Genomic DNA, 23,728 nt, shown 5'->3' on the forward strand with positions numbered 1-23,728 from the left:
CATACCCACCGACCAACAAACGGATACTGCAGCGAGGGGAACTCATCAGGATCGTGCCGATCCCGACCCGTTCGCCAATAGAATTTCAGTTCCGAAAATGCCCCAAATGCCCTCGAATCTTAACCATTCTCTGTGGGCCCTGGGGATGGCATTTTCGTCCGAAGGGGTCTTTTAAATCCTGGCTAGCTCTTCAGGTGACGTCACTGTGGACTCCCCACCATATATAACGGCTCCCTTTCACTATTCGGCTAAGCAGGATATAATATCGGCGCTCCTCTCTCTTCCGGCGATGGAGCTCTCGGCGGGCGGAAATCTTGTTCTCCGGCGGTCGGGATTTCTCTTGGCGATCTCTTCTTTCTTTCAGGTGGGGAAAAGAGCTCGGGTTTTTTTCGATCTCTTGCCTTGCTGTCTTCCGTGGATCTTTGTTATGTAGTCTGATTTCTTTTACGTTCTTGGAGTGGAAATTCGTGGAGTTCTTGAGCTACGGTTTTGTTTTTCTTGGTTTTCTGTTCATAAATCGAGTAGTTTTAGATAATCTCATATTCTTATCTTGATTGAAGTGTGGTTAAATTTGGGTGATTTTTCAATGTGTTTTAAAGATTTCTTACCATCTTTTTGTTTCCCTGACCCCGGATCTTGAGTTTTTGTTAATGGTTTGGGTATTTAAGGTCTTCGTGTTGGAAGCATTAATGGGTGGGTTTCAGGAGATAAGAATGTGGTGATTATGGAAATGTGATGTTTAAAGATTTCTTTATATTTTTCCCGCCCCCAGATTTCGAGTTCTTTGTTAATGGTTTTGATATTTAAAGTCTTCGGATTTGAAGCATTGTGATATTTAAAGTCTTCGGATTTGAAGCATTGATGGGTGGGTTTGTGATGATTATGGAAATATGGAGAAAAGTTTGTTCTTGGGTTTTTTTTTTTTTTTGGCTCTGGTTTTCTGTTTTTTGCTGTCGAATTGGGTGTTTAAAGATCTTGAATTTTTCGAGAACTTTTGAATCTTGGATTTTGAGTTCTTTGATGGAATATTTGGTATATAAAGAACTGCAATTTGGAGCACTGACTCGTTGGTAAGAAAAGTGGGAATTCAGCAAAGCAATGATTAGAAAAAGGTTAAGGAATGTTATTTTTCAGTATTCTCTTTTGTTCTTGATTTGATTAGCATGAGCTATTAATGTTATGCTGTTGACTGAAGTAACTAATAATTCTGGGTAGCCTTCATGTGCTTGAGAAGTTTCCTATTTAGTATTTTGTGTTCTTAAAAAGAAAAAGAGCATATTTGAAAAACTTAAGTTTTGGAGTATTAACTCTGTGGGTTTGGATATGTTGTCCTGGGTGTTTGAGGGTTTTTAATCTTGGTTGGTAGATTTTACTTTCAGGCTGAAGCCAGAGCGTAGATAGAAGTCAAGGTGATCATGCTAGAATTGGAAATATTAGTTTGTAGTGGTTTCATAAGATAATTGTGTCCTTGTTGCATTTAATGGTGGACATTAGGTAGGGGAATAATTGGTGGACAATATTGGTTGGTGAAGATAGAGCTTTTTATGGTTTCTCTTCAGCATATGGACAATCTGAAATAGACTGCTCGCTAGAAGCTAGGAGATCAATGATTTTTGGATCAGGTTTTCAATGTTGCTGAGACGGAGAAATATAGAACAGAGCTGATCAACTCCCGTGAGTTGTCATTGACATTGGTGAACTTCTCTAGTTTTTAGTTATGAGATAATGTTCTGTTATGAGATTTCAAGGGAATGGCAGTTGGCTTTCGTAGTTATTTCTTTTAGTTACTTGAAGTATTATTCTCACCTGCTTGTGGAATTGGTTATCTTGATCAAACAATTCTTTGATGGTTCCATCTTGGCCCAAGCCTTATTTGTTGACTATGGGTAGTACAGTATTTGAATCAAGTAATATAATCCACAAGCCCTGTCACCTTAATGATATGGTTTATGGTGACATAAGAGTATTGCGTATGTGAACTGGTTAATTTCGATACAGAAGTATGTTCAGATGGTAAAGCCATAACTTGTTCTGAAAATGAAGGTTGTGACCTTCTCTGGAAATGAAAAAGGTGGGACCAGTACCTTGGTATAATTTCGAGTCTTACTTTTGCTTTGGTTAATTTTACTCATTAGAATCATTGATTTAAACAAAGAGAAATAGAGGAAGATGAAGCTCAAAAAGAGGGATGGTTTGAGGTGGGCTAATTGATGTCTAGGTGGAACATCCGGGAGCATAATGCTATCTATGAATAGTATTTAGAAATATTTTTGCTTTTACACATTTGTGCTTTTACATAGTCATATTTGAATGTGCAGATCACTCTTCTTGTGTCTCCAGCTGGTGCTCAGAGGTCCAATGCGACAGCAGCGTAAGGGCATTCTCCTGACATATGTTGATTAATAATGTCTACTTGGGTAAACATATTCTAGATATGGGCCTTTAGCCCTTTTTCTTTATGATGGAAATAATTCAGCTTAGAAATTTTAATTCTTACATTCCATATGGCAAAATGCTTGTGTTTCCATTGCATGGTGTTAAGTGTGAATGATTTTCTTTGCTCCTTTTTTCTTGCTGATGATTAGACCTTATTTCTTTGTGAGAGAAGGATTGGTGAATTGTTTAATAACAAATCAATGACTGATTCCATCGAAGCAGGAATGCCATCGCTTTAGAAAACTAGCAAATCTGTCCAACAGAATGCTGAAGGCTATACCATCCCATGGAACCATTGGAAAAGCTTGTTGTACAATTTTATTAGTTCTCGTTCAAGATGTCTGATTTCATCTGCTTCTTCCTCTTGTGATTCATAGGAATAATTTTGGGTTCCACATGTTTCACATGATTAGTCAAATTTGAAAATCTGTTCTTTAAGGGATAATAATTTAAAAAAATAAGCAAATAATTTTTCTAATCGTTTATCATGGCCATTGATTTCCTTAGAGTGATGTTTGGTTGTTTAGAAAGCAATGGAAAAAGAAATTGTTTTTCCGAAGAAACCTGAACATTTAGTCAAATTTGTGAAAGAAATTTCTATATAAGTTTAGTTATCCCACCATCCTCACAATTAGCAAACTTCAATTTTCCAAAAACTTCAATTTTTCATAGCCTTTGCTAGGCAACCAAACAAACATAGAAGAATGTGGATTTAATGAATACAAAAATAAAGAGATATGAGAGAGAAATAACTAATAATGTTTTTTTTGCATGTAAGACCTTTCCTTTTGTTCTAATTACACATAACGACCTGCAGTTATTTGTAGTTACAACATGAGACAATTGATCCTTAACTAATTCTTGATTTCCCCTCCAATAAATTGCGATCGCATAAGTTGACCATCACCATAGTCCATGTTTAGACTAATCCAAGGTACGAAGTGAGGAAATTACCCTTTATTCCTGTTAAGGAGCAAGGTTCACTACTTTTCTTAATTCCACATCGTATAGTTTTTCCTAACTTTTCTCCTTCCCTTGAGTGATCCATCAAATGATGCCCCTTTATAACTACACTTTGACAATTCTTGCTTGACATCCTCAGTGCTACCCTCAAGATCCCTCCCTAATGCCCTCTCCATTGTGCTTGCTACCTCGATGACCCCTCCTTTAATACCCTCTCCATTACCCTTGATGAATTCTCCCTTGCCACGATTGCCATGGCCCTCAATGATGCCCTCACCTACTAGCTCTTAGTGCCCTCCTTGATGATGCATTCTATCTCCCTCCTCTTGCCACCCCTTCTCACAACCAAACATGTCATCACCACCACCCCCACCACTTGTGAGAATGGGTGTCATTGGGCAATTAGGCCACAGAAAGTTAGGCTTGATTCCAGTGCAATCAAGATCGTAGCCAGTAAAGGATTCGTTAAGATGGTCATCCTTGTGATTGAACAAGGTGTCCATTGCTGTGATATAGTCTAGTTCTAAGTATGGAACAATGTTAGAGAAGAAATCCCCTGATTTGAGCTTCAATTCCTTCATTGATTCCTCTGGATCCAAGTTTAGGATGAGCCATAGAGATGGCAGCATTTGCCCAATCTCCTTGTTGACAAGGCATAGTAGGGACGCACCAATGGCTATGGTGTTGGACCCAAGGATGAAGTAGGGCCGAGGAAGGGGAGGCTAGAAGGTTGGAGCTGTGCATGTTAGTGTGGTATGTGGCATCAAAGGCTACCACAGAGGCCTCATATAGGACATTTATAGGGGCTTGCTTGTACACTTGTAGCAAAATGTGGTCATGACAATAGGCAAGTGGGTTGGTATCATAGACTAATGTCTCATATATTTGTAACAATGATAGGCTAGGTTTACATAGATGTAGAGGAGCATGACGAGGCCCTGCATGAGTCACAATGCTTTGTTGGCAACCTCAATAAATGCTTTTCTTTCCTGCTTCCATCTCCAACTTCTTCCTCATATCCTTCCTCCCTCCCATTTTCTTGAGGGTTAAGAGGAGCAAAAGTGTTTTGAAAAACCCATGTTGAATGCATCAATCTCTAGTGGACTCTGGATAGAGGGGCAGGAAGGAGAAAGAAGGCTTGCTTATAAAAGAGAGTAAAAGGTAATTTTGGTGACATAATTACCATACCATAATGCTGAAAATAACGGCTATGCCTCTTTCATTAATGGAACCATGACTCAAGGGGCTATTAGAAAATTTGTTAAAGATTATTTTGTTGGACTAAATATGGATGATGCCAAGCATGGTATTCCGTACTGGCCCGAACCGGTTGGTACATTTTGTACCATACCGTACCGGCAGAAAACCAATTCGGTTTAGATCGATTTTTCGAAAAATGGCCTGAACCGGATCAAACCGATCGATTCGGTATGGTATCGGCCTGGATCGCTCGATATTAGATGGTTTGCTCCGATATGGTGTGGTACGGTACCGATTTGGTTTGGTTTGGTTCGGTTTGATTTTTTCTTTTGACTGTTGGGTGGGATTTTTTTTGAATTTTTTATTGTCGGTATAGTCCGGACGATATGGTATGGTACCATACTATACCGTATCGACCAAAAACCGATACGGGTCTCGGTACCAGTTTCTGAAACCTTGATGCCAAGCATTATATGTAAGAGCAAAAAATTCTAAATAAACAAAAAACCCTAAATAATAAAGAAACAAGGGTTTATATTACGGTGTGCCCAATTGTTTCGAACCATCCGGCTCAGGGTATGCCGTACCTTATTGGTGGTCGATCGGAATGGTTTCAGTGTTCAAAACGAGAAACCAATGGTTTCAGTGTGCAAAAGGAGAGAGGGAGAAGGAAGGAAAGGAAGAGAGAGGGGGAGGGAAGGAGAGGGAGAGGGAGAAAGGGCCTTCGATGGCTGTCGGAGGGCGTTGCATCACTGTCGGTAGAAGTCGGAGGAGGGCGGTGGGAGAGAAGGAGAGGGAGAGGAAGAGGGAGGCCATCAGAGGCCTCCGAAGGGTCGACAAGGCCACTGCACTGTTGCTTAGGCTGGTGGAAGGCGAAGGAGGGGCTTCGCCTCCTTCCAATGGAAACAAGAGTTTCGATCCTATTTGTATTTTTCTTTTGCTTTTATCGAGTGAAGTCATCAACATAGTTGCTGGCAAGATTCCGGACTCGATATCGAAATTCATGCCGATTATCGATTGATACTGTGCCGTACTATACCGTACCGAACTGTAATATATTATATCGATAATAAAAAATTTAAAAAAAATTCAAAAATTAAAAAAAATTCCATCCATTAGCACTAAAAAAAATCTGGCCGAACTGTACCGAATCAGTCCTGAACAGTACTGAATCGGATCAAACCGCTTGGTATTGGGCGATTCGGGCCGATACCGTACCGAATCGATCGGTTCGGTCCGATTCAGCCCATCTTCCAAAAATCCAGCCTAAAATGGATCGATTTTTCGTCGGTATGATTTGATACAAGGTGTACCGGCTGGTACGAAATACTATGGTTGCTGGCATCATCATTTCTTTTTTTTTTTGTTTTGATTTTCGATTGAAGTTGGCAATGATGTTGCCGACTTTGCCTGAAAAAAGACTTTAGCCTCGGCAGCAGTGCAGGGGCTTCGTCAGTCCTCTAGAGGCCTCTAAGGCCTCCTCTCCTTCTCCCTCTCCTTCCCTCCCTCCACCCTCATTTGGCTTCCATTGAGCTTGGCAGTGGAGCGGTGCCATCTAGTGGCCTCTGGCAGCCTCTAGAGGCCCTCTCTTCCTCTCCCTCTCCTTTTCTCCCCCTCTCTCTTTCTCTCCTGTTCTTCCTCCACCCTCTCTCGTTGGTTCGGGCCTGGCACGGAATGGCATGGGGGCATATCGAATCATACTGCTGGCTGACCAATCCGGAGCAGTGAACCTTGGTTTATACGTGGTTTATAAAAAGTGAGATTAGATGATGAATGTGAAAGAATGAATATGAGGCATTTGATTTTTGTGCTAATAGATTAAAGCAACCATTATAGGTGATTTGCAAATTGTAATGACTGAAATTTTCCTATAGTTGGTTAATTGATTTGTAAATGCACTAAGAAATTGAAATTGATATCCCCTTAAGATACTTATTATCACCACATAAACCAGAATTTGTATATACAAGTGTAAAAGGGATTTGCAACTTAATCATAAGATGGGAATACCACATAATTTGGAAAGTTGAATGATTTATGGATACTTAATACAAGTACAATGTGTTACTTAAATGAAGGTGCAATATATATACATACATATAGACACACACACACACTCTCTCGAATCTTGACAATTCCCCTTTAAATTCATATTTGACATTCAAAGAGAGTTTGTTGAGCAAGGAGATCACTTAATAGCATGATACCATGTTTTGATATTTGCATTCTATAGTTCAAGTAGGATACCTTTTTTGTGGTGAAATCCATACCTAAAATTTTCAAAATATTTTGGAATTTTTGTGTTGAAATCTATACCTAAAAATTTCAAATTGTTTTGGTCTTATTTTTAAATATAAAATGAATAAATGAAATACAATTAATTTTGAAGTTAGATTGCTGGTTTAGAATTATGGCATGGAAGCACTATCCTGAGACAGCAATCACCTCCTTACATGAAAGTGATGAGATCAAGGTTCTCTGTCATGGTACTGGACCCTGCATGGTACCATCCAATTATAGTGTTAATACACAGTGTGGGTATGAGACGTGAGGCACACTGAATGTCGGTACGGTATGAGACTACATACTAGTTTAGTATTGGTATGGTATGGTATTGACCAGCATGGCAAATCTTGGATGAGATTTTTTGATCTTAGGATACAAGTACAACAAAGCCTTCACCAGCAAGTGCACCTTTTTTGTTTATATACCAACAGAGAACAAACTTTGTTATTGTTGTCTATAAAGAAAGAGAATAAGGAAATAATTTAGGGTTGGAGACTTCATGTTCAAGAAAAAAGGCATGAAATTTGGAACCACAGTCTTGTTTCTTAGTTTTGATTGATCTTCATAGGAGTTTTCTTTGTTTGAGAAAGGGATCCTCATGGACTCATATGGCCTTATCTAGAGAGAGGGTTTCCTGTATAAAAGCTACAATTGATATTTCAGCGAGATAGACTTTTCACTTTAGATGCCCCACAAGAGAGATAGTTTCTCTTAATGTAGCTAAAATAAGTTGAAATAAATAATTATATTGCTAAACTTGAATTAAACCTGAGTGCTGCTTGTCTCTGCATAGGGATACTAAGTGTTGAATTTTGGGTCTCAATTTGTTAAGGATTCAGGTTTGTGGCTTATGCAGGTCAACATGCAATGGGTTTGGGTGCATATGAGCACCTCTCATTGGGTTAGTACTTTGTCTAGTTTGTCAAAGGCTCAAGTGCATTAAGGTGCTAGGCATAAATGCACCTTGGCAATGAGAGGCACTCAGCTTGGTGAAGCGAGGTGCAAAAATATGAATTCATCCAAATAAATAATAAATATGTGACATTAAACATATATAGTAATAAAATATCAACTATTATCAAGTGATCCAAGTCATTAACTTGGATAAAGATATAAAAAGATACTAGAATTTGGATTTACGCACATACGAAGGGCATGGGATTTCATATGTCAAATGTTAAAACATAATAAATCAATCATCTGATTGCAAGTGAATAACTATGACTAATTATGAATTACATCAAAATCTCAAATCCTAAGCAAGTTAAAATGTGTTCAAAGACATCAAAGATCAAAGGAGGAGAAGGAGAAGGAAAGGGGATGCTCTATCTTGTCCCTTGTTTTTGATGGATAGAGACACGGATAAAGAAGAAGAATAAGATGAAGACACTTTCAAGTCCATCTCCTAGGGAAAAAGATCGAGAAAGAAGAAAAGGAACACGAGAAAAAGAACAAGATAAAGAATAAGGGACATCGCATGGAAGTAGAATGCCTGGTGTAAACCTTATGTCTGCCTGACTCTATCTCTGCTTCTATCTACATCTTTCTATCTTGCAATTGGTTTTATTTTCTCCTTTCTTTTGGCAATTTAAGCCCTGTAGACTCAATCAAAACTGTGGGGTGGATGGTTGAAATTAAATATTGCAATGGTGCACCTTTTGTGCTTGGGGTAGTTTTGCAAGGCACAAAAAGGTCTTCTTTTTGATACCTTATTGAAATCGTCTTGCCTTGGGGTAACTGAGGCATGAAGATGGCACCTTGGTGAATCTTGCATCTTTAGTGTGCCTTTGTTGACATTGTATTAGTCAAGTTGCATTGAGTAAGCTTGTTTGGTTTGATACCTCTTGGTATCATGTCGTATTAGCTAAAAAGTTTCAATATTTATAATATATGAATATATTGTTTTGACTTTTGATAGGTTGAAGATATAATATATTGTTTTGACCATTTTGTTTGCTTAGAGAGGGATTGGGATGCTCTTTATTGGCCATGGATATCCTATGATTTAGTTGGCAAACAAATAAATACAAACCTTGTTAATGTAAATATTATTTTTTATTTACTAAAATTATTACATATAAATAATGATCTACCCCCTATTAGTGTTCAATAAAAGTAGTCAAAAATTCAAATTCCATCAAAATAAGAAGATCAATTTTCCTCCTTGAACCAATTCCAGATTTTTTGGTCATCAAAGATATTGACCTATAAATGATGGCTAGTCCCTTAAATCTTAAAAGCTCATGAGCTTTATTTTATCTGAACCACTGTTTCAAAACTTGGTTTCTATTTTAGTTGGCCCCATGGAGCTTTGTTTTTGCCAAAATTGATGATTTCAAAAGTTTCAGTAAAAATTCTGGATTTCTATCAAAAATGATAAATCGAGAAAAGTTTGAGTAAATTTGATGAAAAATAAAAGAGAAAAGTTATTATGAAACATTTTGGAGTATTTTGTGTTATTTATTTATTTTTTACTTGTGCATTTTTAACAATTTTCAGCTGAAAGCGATGTTTTGTATATAAGGGAAGTTTAAGTATATTGGTTTCTTGTATTCCAAACATAATATTTGTGTATATAATTTACTTTCTGAAATCAATTTATATGAATATTCATTATACTTGGCTATTCCAAAACTTTTAAATACCTATTGTATTCAAATCTTTTCCTTCATCTTTGAGTAGAACTCATAATCATATTGAATTTGGGCTTCTTTCCTGATATTTTTGAAATTATATGTTGAATGGAAGTGAATGGAAAAGATTATGCTGTATTTTTCATTATCAACTTCATGAATGCATGTCTATAAATACACTGAAGTGGAAAGGCTACTATGGTAGCTTTATAATTGTATCCAATCATATATGGTAGCTATACAAATGTGTCTAAAAATCACAATCAAGAAAATATGGTAAGTTTGACCTTGCAATCCTTATAATGATATGAGCATAATAGTCAAGATTCTGACAACCAAGACAATATTCTTGACAACTCATGATAATATTTTGGGAGAGAATATTGGAGATATTTAAGGAGAATCAAGATCTTGACAACCATGATAATATTCTTGACAACTCACGATAATATTCTGGGAGAGAATGCGGAAATATTCAATGAGAGAATATCGGCTCTATCCAACATTATAAGTGGCTAGAAATTATTTTTGTGAAATATTTAGTTGGTCCTCTAGGCTTTATAAGCCACATTAAGGGCCTTTTTGGAGTCCTCAGACTGTCAAGTGTCATGTGCTTTGTTATCTTTCCCCTAATTTAACTCAATAAAAAGAAAGGAAAAACATTGAAAATATTACATATCCTATCCACCAAAATAGATAAATAAATGACCCCCATAAGTTAGTATACACCAAAATGAAAAATAAAATGCATCTAATACTTTTTGTCACATAAAAACAAGTATTTTAAAGTCAAACTGATAGCTTGTGTGGCAACCTAGGACCTCATACTCAGCACTTATGTTAGGACCCGTGCGAGCGTGTTTAGTCCCATATTGATAATGCATTGGGAAGATCTTGGGTAGTTATACTGGGCTAATGAACCAAATAATAACTTCTTCACTAGCCCTTTGGGCTGAAGTCTTGGGTTGTCACTGATTGGTCATATTCTTGGTAGTATAAGAAAATATGTCCTTAAAGGCTTAAACCCTGCAATATTTTTGAGAGAACCATAGGCCACTGAAGAAGACTTCTAATTCTCATTTGAGCTACCAAAAATTGTGAATGTTATACATCCAGAGTCAACAGAAAGGGATCTTCATTAATTGAAGGTGGACAAGGACTAGGTGTGGTTTTGCTGAAGTGATGGCGATTTAAAATTTTTTAACCGAGGAGCATAGGTTTGCCTTAGAAGCTTGACTGGTCGCATATATGCCAGTGGTCTTGTAAATGTAGTAGCTGTTAGAAAAGAAATCCTGAAATGTAGTAAACCTGAATATCTGAACTGAAAGAGAAAAAAGGAAAAACTGTTGGATGACATTTGTTATGACATGTTGCGAAATAAATAAGAAATAATTGTGAGAGAAGGAAAAGATTTGATCGAGACATGGGGTGTCTGGCAGCAATAACTTCTAGTGATCATTATTCATTTACAGTTTTTTTTTTTTTTTTTGGTGTATAGCCATTTTTTAACTCCTTTGTCACTTCTGAAAGTAGAAGTTCCATTTGCCTTTCTGAAATCTGATCGTTGATGAAAACATTGTCCATTTTATTTTAGAAATTCAATCTTTCAATTTTTATTTTAAACATTTTGACCATTTTCCTTGCTTCAGAAAGACATATGCCGAAGGTTATTGTTCAATGTATGGTATTTGTGGACATCGCAGTGATGGAAAGGCTTTGAACTGTCCTTATAATGTTCCTTCTGTGAAGGTACCTGATGACATGTTTTTTTATTATCATTTTTATATCTGCTAATATATATATATATATATATATATATATATATATATATATATATATATATATATATATATATTTATGTACCTGTAACCTGTACTAGTATTAAAATCAACTGATAATGGACTCTTGATCAGTTAAATTTTTTGTTCTTATTCTCAGCCAGATGAGTTGCTGTCATCAAAGATCCAGAGTTTGTGTCCAACAATCACTGGCAATGTCTGCTGCACTTCAGAACAGTTTGACACATTACATGGGCAAGTCCAGCAAGTAAGATTTGTAACCAAAGTGAGACTGTTAGCATTCACTAGCATGATCACTCCTTAAGAAGAGGACATTCATCAATGTGCTATTTCAATTTCTTATTTGATAAAGAACCCTCATGCTTGTTGTTATGCTGCTTTATTCACATGCTTGGATTTGTAATCCCAGCATCTCCCTCACTAATAATTGTATTTTTTTCTGAGAAAAATAAAAAGAATTTGTTTGTATTCCTTGATTCCTGGTGCTTCATTTTAGTGGCATCCTGTTTCGAATCCTTAATTACTTTTACTCCTATTTGAAACACAAAAGCCTCAGGGCCTTTTCTTTTCTCATCATCTATAATCATGCATGCTCTGGATGTTGGCAGGAATTCTGAAAACTGTGAGCTTCTAGTTGTTATTCTTGTGTCACATGAAAAATCACAAGATGTGGGCTTATAAAGTAGTAAATGCTTGCTAGTTTACATTATGAATAAACTAATCTTGCATTGTTCTCAAGCTTAGGAATTTATTACCTTTCTTCTAAAATTATTATTAAATATCAGTGATAAGTTGAGATGTTATTTAGTAAGTTGGAATGTTGGATAATCAACAAACATTAGATAAACTGACTTGCTTAGTTCAAGGTATAACATTTTCAAATCATGTTCTGGTCATATTTATTTTATTTCAGGAAATCAAATATTCAAAAAAACAAAACAAAAAGGTTTAAGTCATAAAAAGCTCATATATATCTCAAGAAAACATAATAGATAGAGAATACCAAATGAGAAGAAAAAAGTTGAAGCATTTTTTTTTTTGTATATATTCTTTGATCCATCCAGCCCTCCACCCTTTTGTGGGCTACATCAGATTATCTGCAGCTAAATCCTCTGGTTACATCTTCTAGTATTAACATCATATATCTACAGAAATCCAAAGACCAATAAGTTGTAGTATTGCCTTCATATATTATATTTGTTCTCATGATGCCTTTAGTTTAGCAATGTCAGTAACATCTGTCATAAGAGTCATAGTCTCTGGATGTTGAATATTGTCTGCTAACATATTCTACCCCACTTTCAGGTCCTTTTCAATTGATATATTGTTTCCCCTTGTTTGATCAGCTTGTGTGAATTCTTTGAGTTGCATGTGCTTTGCAGTTTGCATTTGTATTCATAGTTCTTATATATAAAAAAGAGAAGATATAAGCAATCAAGCATGATAACATATTTTGATCTATCATCTATGGATGATAACCAGGTAAGTCTTGCAGGTAAGAAAAAAATCACAACTGATGCATATTTTTCCTCTCCTTTTTTTCATTTTTTAATGTTTTGGGAAAAAAAGCTAGTGGATTCATGTGAAGTCATCAGCTTCATCCACAATAATATCAATTCTGTTATTTACAGAAACATGCTTGGCTAAGTTTTTATCCATTTAGGTGTCTTGTTCCAGTTTGGTAATGGACAAACTTTTTTAGGATGGTTTTAGTCCACCACCTAGGTTTAACCCCGACCTTTTGGTTTAAACTGATACATAATCATTGCTCAGTTGCAAGTTCCATTCATTACTTATGTTACTTACATGGTTGTTCTTTGTTTTTCTTAAATCCTTTTCATACTCTTCTTTTTTTTTTTTTCTGTTATTTTTTGCGCAATACCCACTTAATTCTTCATATGATATCTTTTGCAGGTAATTCCTTTTCTCGTGGGATGCCCAGCATGCCTGAGGAACTTTTTAAATCTTTTCTGCGAGCTCACTTGCTCTCCAAATCAAAGTCTTTTCATCAACGTGTCTTCTGTCACGAAGGTCCTTCTTTTTCTTTATTGTTGTAGGTTATTTGTAGACAAGGATTTGAATTTATGGCTTCCTATTTAGATAAGCTACCAAATAGTATCAATATTGTTGTTCCTTGTGATAATTTCTTGTTCCAGTTCCTTCATGATGTCAACTATTGTGTATGCGCTTTTCTCCCTCCTATCAACCTTTCCTTTCAAAGTGAATGGCATATATATGTCCATATGTTGTAAATATGGATTATGTTTTTAACTTATAAACAAGTGACTATGAAGTGCAGTCATATATATATATATATATATATATATATGTATGTATGTATGTATGTATGTATGTATGTATGTATGTATATACACATATATATGTATATGTATATGTATATATACATGTATATGTGTATATACATACATACATACATACATACATACATACATACATACATACATATATATATATATATATATATATATATATATATATATATATATTTGTATTTATATTTAAATTGCATTCTTATGTGGTTGCAGGTCAATGATAGCTTGAGGGTTGATGGCATAGATTTTTATATAACTAGTGTGTATGTAGAAGAGTTATTTAATTCATGCAAGGATGTGAAGTTTGGGACTATGAATACTCGGGCAATGGATTTTGTTGGTGCAGGTGCTCAAAATTACAAAGGTGAGAGCTACCATTGTTTTATGTGTAATGCATGGTCGCAAGTAGAATGTAAAGTTCATGAGCCCTTGTAATTGCCTTGGTATCATGCTTAAAGAACTAAGAAGATTAAGAGAAGAAAGAATGTGGATGTTTTTGGCCCAGGGATGCTTTTCATATGGCGGCAAGTCGGCAACATAATTTAATAAGAGAAAAGTAAATGTTTCAAACATGTTGTTTGAATTATCTATTAATTGTTACTAGTACTGACATAATGTAAAAATGATCATATTACTCATTTTTGAGTTTGACATGGTAAGTTGATGAAGATTTTCCTGGTACCTATTCCCTCAATCTGATCTTTCTTGGTTCTGCACCATTCTGGTGTATCAACATGTGCTACACACACCCTGCTGTGTTATTACCTTGACCTCCGGTCATTCCGTCACTGCACCGATATTCTTATACTCTTATATTGACATTTTGTCGTATAGACAATTTCTAACTTGGAAGTAGTTGCTTTCACTAGTTTCTTTGTTATGTTCAACTGATGGAATGTAAATCATACTTGTCATTTTGTGTGGTTTGATCTTATGCTTCTGATTACTTTTTCAGAGTGGCTTGCATTTATTGGTCATCAAGCAAATCCTAATGAGCCTGGTTCACCATATGCAATAGCCTTTCAAATAGATGTTGACTCATCTGGGATGAAGCCTATGAATGTTACTGTTTATTCATGTGGTGACCCTTCTCTCGGCTGTTCATGTGGTGATTGTCCTTCTTCTTCTGTATGTTCTGATTCTGCCTCACCTGCTCCTCGTGAGAAACAAGCCTGTGCTATTAGAATTGGCTCTTTAAAGGTACACCTTATCTTGCCTGGTTGCTTTTTGATGTGATAACATCTGATGGTCTGTGGCATTAAGTCACTGTGATAATATGAAACTGGCATATTGTGCACAGCATAATAGGAAAGGCAGTGCATTTACTGTATATGCAATTATGCATCTTTTTAATTGAAATAATGCATGGATTAACTAATCTTGTTAGCATCTTTCTTTTGTAAGAATAGATGACTTTTTGAGATCTAGTGGGATCTTATTAGCAAGGAAATTGTTTCTAATTGTAAAACCACCCCTCCCATTTCATGTCTCACCATGGTTGCACACTTGCACTTCTTATCCAAGTTTCTTTTTTTCCCAATCCCATTTTACTTCTTTCTTTGTCCCGCTTGCGATCTTGATCTTTCAATCAATCTTGATTCTAGTATAAGTGTTAGTTTGATCTAGATCTTGCTCCAGATGTTTTACAATCCTTATGCAATACATGGGATCAGGAATGTGCTAGAAATCCTTTAGAATAGCCGTTCATGTACCCTTTGACCCAAGGTTCGTTGTGTCGGTATTAAGGCTTGGATCGATTGAGGCCAAGGTTCGTTGTGTCGGTATTGAGGCATGATTCGATATGCCAATGTGTTGTTCTATATCGGGCTTGAACTGACACAACAGAGAGGATAGAGGGAGAATGGGAGAGAGAGAGAGAGAGAGAGAGAGAGAGAGGGAGGGTGAGGCAAGGTGAAGGAAAGGGAGAGATGGCCTCTGAAAGCTGTCGAAGGGCCATCGAGGTCACTGCACCACTGTCCAGGCTGCTAGAAGCTGTCCGATATAAATAAGGATTTTAGCCCCTATTCGTTTTTTATTTTGCTGTTATTGGATAAAGTTGACAATGGTATTGCTGACTTCACTGTTTTTTTTTATTTTTTAGCGATTTTTGGGTGAAATCAATTATGTCATTGCTGAGGCTCCTTTTCTTGCTGACTTCACTCAAAAATCACAAAAATAAAATAGTGAAGTCGGCAACGGTGTTACGCATGGTATTCCGTACTAGTCCGAATTGGCTGGTAAACCTCGTATCATATTGTACTGGTGGGGAACCGGTTTTGTTCCGACTGATTTTTCAAAAAATGGCTTGAACCGGACCGAACCATGTGATACGGGCCGATACGGTGCGGTACAGGCTGGTATGGTGCGGTGCGGGCTGGTATGGTGCGGTACAGGCTGGTATGGCATCGGTACGGTGCGGTACGGCTTGGTTATCTTTTTTTTTTGGCCTTTGGATGGAATTTTTTTGAATTTTTTATTATTGATACGGGCCAATACGGTATGGTATGGTACCGTACCGTACCGACCGACAACCGGCATGGGGTCCGGTACCGGTATTTAAAATCTTTTATCCAATGATAGCAAAATAAAAAAAATGAAATAGTGGTTGAAGCCCGTGTTTCGATCGAGACAGCTTCTAGCAGCTTCGGTAGCAGCGTGGCAGCCTCAGCGGCCCTTTGGCGGCATCTGGCAGCCTCCAGAGGTTGTTTCTCCCTCTCCCTCTCCCTCTCCCTCTCCCTCTCCTTCCTAACATCCTCTCCCTCTTCCTCTCTTTCCTTCTCTCTCTCTTTCTCCCCCTCATTGCTGTCTTGTTTCAAACACCGGAACCATCTTGGTCCACCACCGGTATGGTTTGGCCTGCCCCAAACCAGGAGGTTCAAGATGGTTCTAAGATCCATGCTTTGACCTTAATGTTAGTCAATGTTACATGGCCCAAAGTTTTACCTCTTGATATGAGGTCTCATACTGGTACCTTGCTGATATGGTATAGAACGACAGTACCCCCTGATACCAACATATGGAAAGTGTGTGAAGTTGGAACAACACCTATACCATGAGTCAGTCTAGTACCACCAGCCCAGTTCCTTACAAGTCTGATACTTTTTCCAAGTGTCTAACTCAAAAGGGGGAAAAAAGATGCTGGGATATGTAGGATAAAATTCAAGTTTAAGAAAATTGTTTATATTTATACCTTGCCTACCTTTACATGTAATTTGTTTAAACATTAAAAGGACATTGCAAGGTCCTTCATGGTACGTGTTTCTCATTCAAACTTTCTAGTAAGTGTATAAGAAAAATAGCAGTTTTCAAAAATAATCCAATACTTGTATCCTTGTCTAATTTCTGGGAAAAAAACAGAACTTCTAATATCAAATAGGCAGGTAAAACTGCTTGTTGGAAGAGTACAACGCTTGACCAATCTGTGAAAGCTGCAAGCCTGCCACCAAGGAACTTCGTAAATATCCAAGTGTTTGGCATATATCTGATTTAGATATGTATCAAATGTATTTGGACCTGGACACAAGTGTCCATATGATGCTAATGTCGGTCGCAACTTTAATTAGGACTAAAATCTTCTCGTAATGTTATCCCTTCTTTCCTTGAATCATAACTAGATTCATGAATAGGTAATTTTTTTGTTTTTTGGGTCATGATATCCTTTTTTTTAGCTCTTAATGAAGCTGATTCATTTCTTGCTAAAGAAATGAAATGACATAATTTTGATGCTGGAAACATGACTCAATATTTGACCTGAGGATCATAAAGTTCAAAATACAATTCAATTTATCTTGATGTGTTAAGGTCAACATTTGTTTTAACCTGAAAGTTACATGATGATTGATGACTTAGTTAATATTTGTCTATTTAGCTATCAGATCTTCTAAGATTCTTCATGCCTACTTTGATGCTGATTTGACAGGTAATCCTATTGATCAGCATTCCAATACTCAAGGTTTTAAATCCTGTAGGATGGGGCTGTCCTGATTTTCTCATAGAATAGGACGTGCCATCGTCCTACCCTATCCTGACACTTGAGATAGAAGATGTTCCGCTAGGACCTGAAAGGCTGAAACCTTGCCAATACTAGCTTCTGTCTTGCCTTTCTAGAGACTCTTATGCATTGGAAGAACAAGAAGCTAGACATGGCATCTCCATTCTTGTGCTTAGGGAATTGTATTGCTCAGTAACTTATTGTTTGTCATCTCTTGCAAATAAGTGTTAATTTTGCAGTTCCTATTCCCTTATGTTATTACCCCTAAAGTGGCAATTCATATTGTAGATAGTCTAGTTTTTTAGGAGTAGGCAAAATGCATTTTGATTGATCACCACTTTTGGCCATTAGTTTTATGACATTATCCTATCACCTTTTTACTCTATTTACTCCTACCATGCTCATTAATTTTTTCATGAAGATCCATACAACTATGCATTATAAAGATCTTGTTAGCAATCCCTTGCCCGTTGGCCCAGTATGGGTTTGAGCATTGTTGTTTGTTTGTTACTATTTCTACTTTTATTGTTTCCACTAGCCAGAAACTATGAGTAGGGGCTTGTTAGAATTGTAATTGTGGTTATAGATGATAATTTTTCTTAGAAGTGTCAGATCGCAGCATTGTGCAAGCATTCATCCATCTTTCCTCAAGTTTCAAATGTTATTCAGTTCCAACTGAATCTTCAGTTGATCTCAACAGTTTAGTTGATTAAGTAGTGATGATGCAGCCATGTGCTGCTGGAAACAATATCGCTGCATGGATGATTTATTGGTGCAATCCAATAAGGAACTAGTCAAGGGTTCAACCAAAAACAATACAACTATTATGCTGTCTTATTGAATGCCTTTATCTAAATAATATGTAAATTGGTTAGTTTTGGAGTGACAATGCTACATGTTATTCAATAGCTCTTACAAATTTTTGGCACAATTAACTTGACAGAGTTGACATCGGAAGCAATAAATATGTTGGTAGAAACCATTTTTAAGTTGACATCTTTCTACTTCTTTTTTTTTTATATGTGATAAATGTTATATTTTTTTCTTTCGGTAAAATATTTGCAATCTATGATTCATTTTAGGATCGTACGATCTGTTGTTCTTTCTGATTTAACAGGTTTAGTTTGTGTTGCCTGCAGGTCAAATGTTTGGATTTTTCATTAGCAATTTTGTACCTTCTCACGATTTCTGCAATTTTAGCATGGGGTTTGTTACACAGAAAACAAGAAAGAACAGGTCCTTCTAGAACCAAACTATTTCTGAATGTGAAGGATGAAAATGAGCTCCATTCTGTTAATAAGCAGGAGATTTCTACACAGCCTAATCAGGTGCATATTTATGTAGTTCTAACTGATTCATATTTTACCTTCTCTTCATTTACCAACAATCATTGTGCTACTATTGTTATCATTTTTTCTCTTTTTTGCATTTTAGACATGATGGTATATTTGACTTAGATGTATTATCAATTTAATCTTCTTGCTTAGTAAAATATTTAGAATTCAAGTGTACCATGTTTTTCTTTTCTTTTCTGTAGTGTTTCTGCTTTGAAATATTCACTTCTTTTCACAGGAACTTGTAAAACATTGCTAGTTGAGTTAAAATTTAATTCTTTGTAATCATAATTATGATTATTGATTATCCTTATCTAGTTTGTTTTAATTATCCTTATCTAGTTTGTTTTAGTGTTTACCCAACATTGCCTATGTTATTTTTTATTACCTTTTTTTAAAGTTTTGCAACACATTTATGTGTGTAAATATTGAAGGAAATGCCATATGGGGCTGCAACTAGGTTAGCTCTGGCCTGTGTTAAGCATATACCGAACCCATCTTGGTTTCCTTTCAGCTCATATTTTCACACCTAGACCAAACCCCTTGGCTAATATGGTTTGGTTTGATCAGGTTCGTGGATTTTTTTTTGATCCATCAGGTCATTTGAATTAGGCCAAGTCAGGCATGACCCGGACCTAACCAAATGCATTCATTTTCATGTTGGTCCTGTGTTATTTCAGCTCCTATGTAAGATAAAAGAAAAAGCACGTAAATCATTCTTTCTAGTAATAAGTAATAAATCTAAGAAAGGTTGTAGGTGTCAAATGCTACCACTAATGTCGTTAGCAAGGATGTGGCTTAGTGCTTAACCATAATTGAGCCATAAAATCTACAAAGAGTATAGCCTCAAGGATTTAAGTCCCAGCTGGACATCCCGTGGGACATCGGTACCATCCCCTGTGTCGGGACAGGCCATCTTGCTAACGTCCCACTGTCCCAATTGGGAAACCTTGGGACATTCTCTGTTCCAAGTGTCGGGACGGGACGGGACGAGATGGCGGCACATTCCATTCTATGAAAAAATCAGGACAGCTCCGTCCCACAGGATTTAAAACCTTGTATAGCCTCAATACCGGAACTCCAAACCAAGACATAGGAATGGGACAAGTGATAGAAACAAGCCAGATTTTATTGATCGTGTTGTCTTTTAAATTCCTTTTTGATGTGTTCCATCGTTTGAAGGTGTGAACCTCCAGGGAGATGGTGGATTGCTAACAAACAGGCAGACTAGAATACTAAATAGTAAATAATAAGTTATTTACATAAATATTATTTGTATAAATGCTGTTTAGGCTAATAAATGTAAATAAGGAACAACCCCGTTTGATTCCAATGAAAATACTCAAAAACTCAATTTTCTTAATTCCTCAACTCTCTCTGATCTTTACTACAATTCATTACTTCACAGTTTCCAGTAGCCTAATTATTTTTCAATTGTTAATGCACACATATAATTTTTCAATATATTTCTAATCAAAGGTTATGTGAAGTTATGCATTAGACTAGTAATTGATACATTCAATTAGTTAGTTTCTCATTCTGCTGGGTTTTTACACTCAAAATACAAACCTAATTTTTCTTTTAATTTGAAATTAGTTTTTTTGATGCTCTGCTTGTCTTTTAACTCTTATAGCCATAGCCATTAGCCCTTCTCCCAACTACTTGGGGTTAGCTTTACGAAAGATGTCTAACTAAAAGGTAGCAAAGAAAAAAAGAAGCTGGTTTCCAGCCCTTTGTGTGTACACAAAACAGTAGTTGAAGTCAACTATTTTTCTTTTTGAGCCTATTATTTATATGTTACTGCAATTAGATATGTGTGTGCACATAATTGTGCTATTGTGTAACCATTTATGACCAAAAACCAGACTCTGCCAAGTCCTGAGTATGACAACAATTATGATAAGTTAATGAATAAATGGCTTGATTTCAATTCAATTAATTGATGCAAAAACATACAATTCTAATTTTAAACCTCAAATCATGTAATCATAAATAAATGACCATTGCGTTATATGGAACAAGCTAACTCTTATCCAAATTTAAATTTTGCAGCTTATAGACAGAAATCATAAGCTCATAACAAGGTTTGCTTCACTCCATTGTCTTGTAATACAAAACTAGTTCCTTCAAGGTAGGAACATTATAGTTTCTATTGTCTACACACTTAAACAGCTTTTGCAACTGCAGGTCTTGCATTAAGTGACCCAAAATATCTTGAAATCCTTTTTCTAAAGTAGTAGCCACATTGTTCCACCAGAAGTACTTTAGTTCTTTTACAGTTTTACTAGTCTAAGATGAGACATTTCACTCTGAAATATCACAAGTAGCTAAGCTACATATCTCAGTAAGTATCCGAACATAAAGAACAACATAAAACTAAGAGATAGAATGATAAAGATCCATGCTTATTGAAACTTCAAAATTATGAAGTTATGATAGCGATCAAAATAAATGCATTTACAAATATAGTTCATTGCAAAAACATGATAGTACTTTTAGCAATAATTAGTGCAATAAATATTGGTACCTTGGCTGGAATAGTATCATTGAAAGCATTATCTTTGGAAGCATCGAAACACACTTGAAAACAACTGGGTACATTAGAAACTTGAGTATTCCTTTTATACTTAATTCACTATCGACTAGCTAGTGACTAACTATTAGACCTGATGGTCATGGATTCATTGATCAATAAGCCCATTAGCTAAGGGCAAGGTTTTAAATCCCATGGGATAAAGATGTCCCGGTTTCTCTATGGAACAGAATGCCCCATTATCCTGTCCCGATAGTGTAGTCCTGGTCATACATCTTGGTGGATATCCTCCATCTTTCTCCCATTCTTCTTTCCTCTCTCTCTTTCTTTCTTTCTATTTTTTTTTCTTTTTTCTTTTCTTTCATTTTCTCTACCTTCCTTTCTTTTCTGTTTCAAACCCGCGGCAGCCATGGGGCAGCTTTGGGCTGCCCAAAGGCCACGACGGCCAGCCGGCGGCCCTCCGATGGCCTCCTCGCCATCTTTCCCTCCCTTTTCCTCTCTCTCCATCTCTCTCTTCTCAGTCTTTCATGGAGAACCGCGGAGACTAGGAGTCTCGGCGGCCTCAACGGGCCACTACCAATCTTCCCCTCTTCTTCCTTTCCCTCCTCTCTCTCTCTTTTTCTTTTCTTCTCCGTCGCTTTGTTTTCATCAGTGTTCTGAATTGGACATCTGAACTACATTGATTAGCTGCCGATATGGTTTGGCACACCTCGAACTACCCGATTCGGGCCAATTCAATGAACCATGAATGTGCTAGATATTATATTCCTTGCTAGAGTTCACCAGTAACCAACTAGTATACTTGTTGTTCAAGGGTTCACTGATTCACTGACTAGAGGTTTCTTTTTAGTCTATGTAACACAAGATTTTCACTTTTTCTGAAAAATGACTCAATATCAGAGAAATCATGTTCTAAAGTTAACCATGAATTATCAAATAAAGCCCAATGATAAGATTCATTTGTTACATCAAAATCTGAATACTAAATTCTGTTTAGGATTTTAAAATGTGATGGTATACCTTTTAAACCATAGGAAATTTCATAAGGCAACCTGAAATCAGAAATTTTTACTCATAATTAGGTAATGAAATTAAATTTAGGATTGTCCTTGTCCCTTATAAAAAAGTTTTCAGATTTAATGAACAACATGGATTTTATTAATTTGAAAGTTGTGGATGAACCAATGAAGTCCAGGAAAGATAAAGGTTCTATAATGAGTTTAGTGAAAAGATCATATTAGAGATTACACAGTCAATATATAAGTAAGCTATGCAAGGATACTTATGAATAGAAATCTACTCTAGAACTTCAAAGTACAATCTTCTTTCCTTTCAGCTGATTACTATTTTCTAACATTTTTTTTCTAGGTGTTTACTCTATAGGTTGCTGAAATTTTTTGGATTTGCAAAAATGATGGAATAAGGGCTTCACCCTCCTATATATAGTTGTCATGTGAGCATGAGGTGTGTAGCCACCATAAAGTAGTATCTGTATCTGGGTTTCATGCTGTGGTTCAGCCAGGCAGCTGGCTTTCTTTCCCTTTTTTTTTTTTTATTTTTAGGAAAATAAGGATAAGCATGAGGTGTAAATCCAAGCGCCAGCACAATGTGACATCTACTAGGATGTGGCTTTAGTGGGTAACCATGAGGCGTGACAAGCGTGAGGCCCATTCACCAGAGAAAGAACGAGGTGGCAGCCTACTCATGAATATCTGTGACCTAGTCCTTAAGCTTTTCTAAATCATACTTAGGGCTAATTACTGACTTCATTCTTGTCCTCACTAACTCGTGTATTTTCATACCAATGAATCTTACTTAAGCACTCTATGCACATACTTTGGTAGTTGCTATCTAGTACTTAAATATGCAAATGATCATGATTAAGGTTCCATTGTGTTGGGATATTTCAAAGCATGTCTTCATGCATAATTATTATTTGTCAACAATGTAATTTATGAGATACAATTAGTCATATTCATCCGTATCTGGTGGTTTGTTGAATTTTGACATAGTTCATTTATAGCATGCTTTCATTATCTTTATTATTGCTGACATGCCATTTTGGTTTGGAATTAAAATCACCAATATGATATATTTTCTTATAAACAGTTGATAGAATTTTGATGTTCAATTTCAGGTATCTGAAGAGGTTCCTGCAGTAGTTACAATGCTGCATCCTTCTGTTGTTCAAGGTTATATATTGAATTTCTTCAGGTTGTT

The 23,728-nt window shown here is 36.3% G+C and overlaps 1 protein-coding gene across 5 annotated transcripts in view; it reads left to right on the forward strand.

Moving 5' to 3' along the window:
- The first annotated feature begins 229 nt into the window (after window positions 1-229).
- Window positions 230-23,728, forward strand: part of LOC105042658 (uncharacterized) — a 164,823-nt gene continuing 141,324 nt past the window's right edge. For 4 of the 5 annotated variants that reach the window (XR_012141048.1, XR_012141049.1, XM_073256804.1 and 1 more), the window contains exons 1-9: window positions 230-364; window positions 2,319-2,371; window positions 11,168-11,267; window positions 11,457-11,564; window positions 13,232-13,348; window positions 13,864-14,014; window positions 14,606-14,850; window positions 18,781-18,969; window positions 23,646-23,722. Coding sequence is in view for 3 of the 5 variants with exons in the window: in XM_073256804.1 (XP_073112905.1) it covers window positions 290-364; window positions 2,319-2,371; window positions 11,168-11,267; window positions 11,457-11,564; window positions 13,232-13,348; window positions 13,864-14,014; window positions 14,606-14,850; window positions 18,781-18,969; window positions 23,646-23,722 (1,115 nt within the window). In the remaining 2 variants the exon portion in view is untranslated. Of the gene's footprint in view, window positions 365-2,318; window positions 2,418-11,167; window positions 11,268-11,456; window positions 11,565-13,231; window positions 13,349-13,863; window positions 14,015-14,605; window positions 14,851-18,780; window positions 18,970-23,645; window positions 23,723-23,728 lie in introns of those variants that run through there. The other variant, XM_073256807.1, reaches the window with a different exon arrangement.

The sequence above is a fragment of the Elaeis guineensis genome, chromosome 4 (assembly GCF_000442705.2).
Source record: "Elaeis guineensis isolate ETL-2024a chromosome 4, EG11, whole genome shotgun sequence".
In the NCBI taxonomy this organism is placed as follows: Eukaryota; Viridiplantae; Streptophyta; class Magnoliopsida; order Arecales; family Arecaceae; genus Elaeis; species Elaeis guineensis.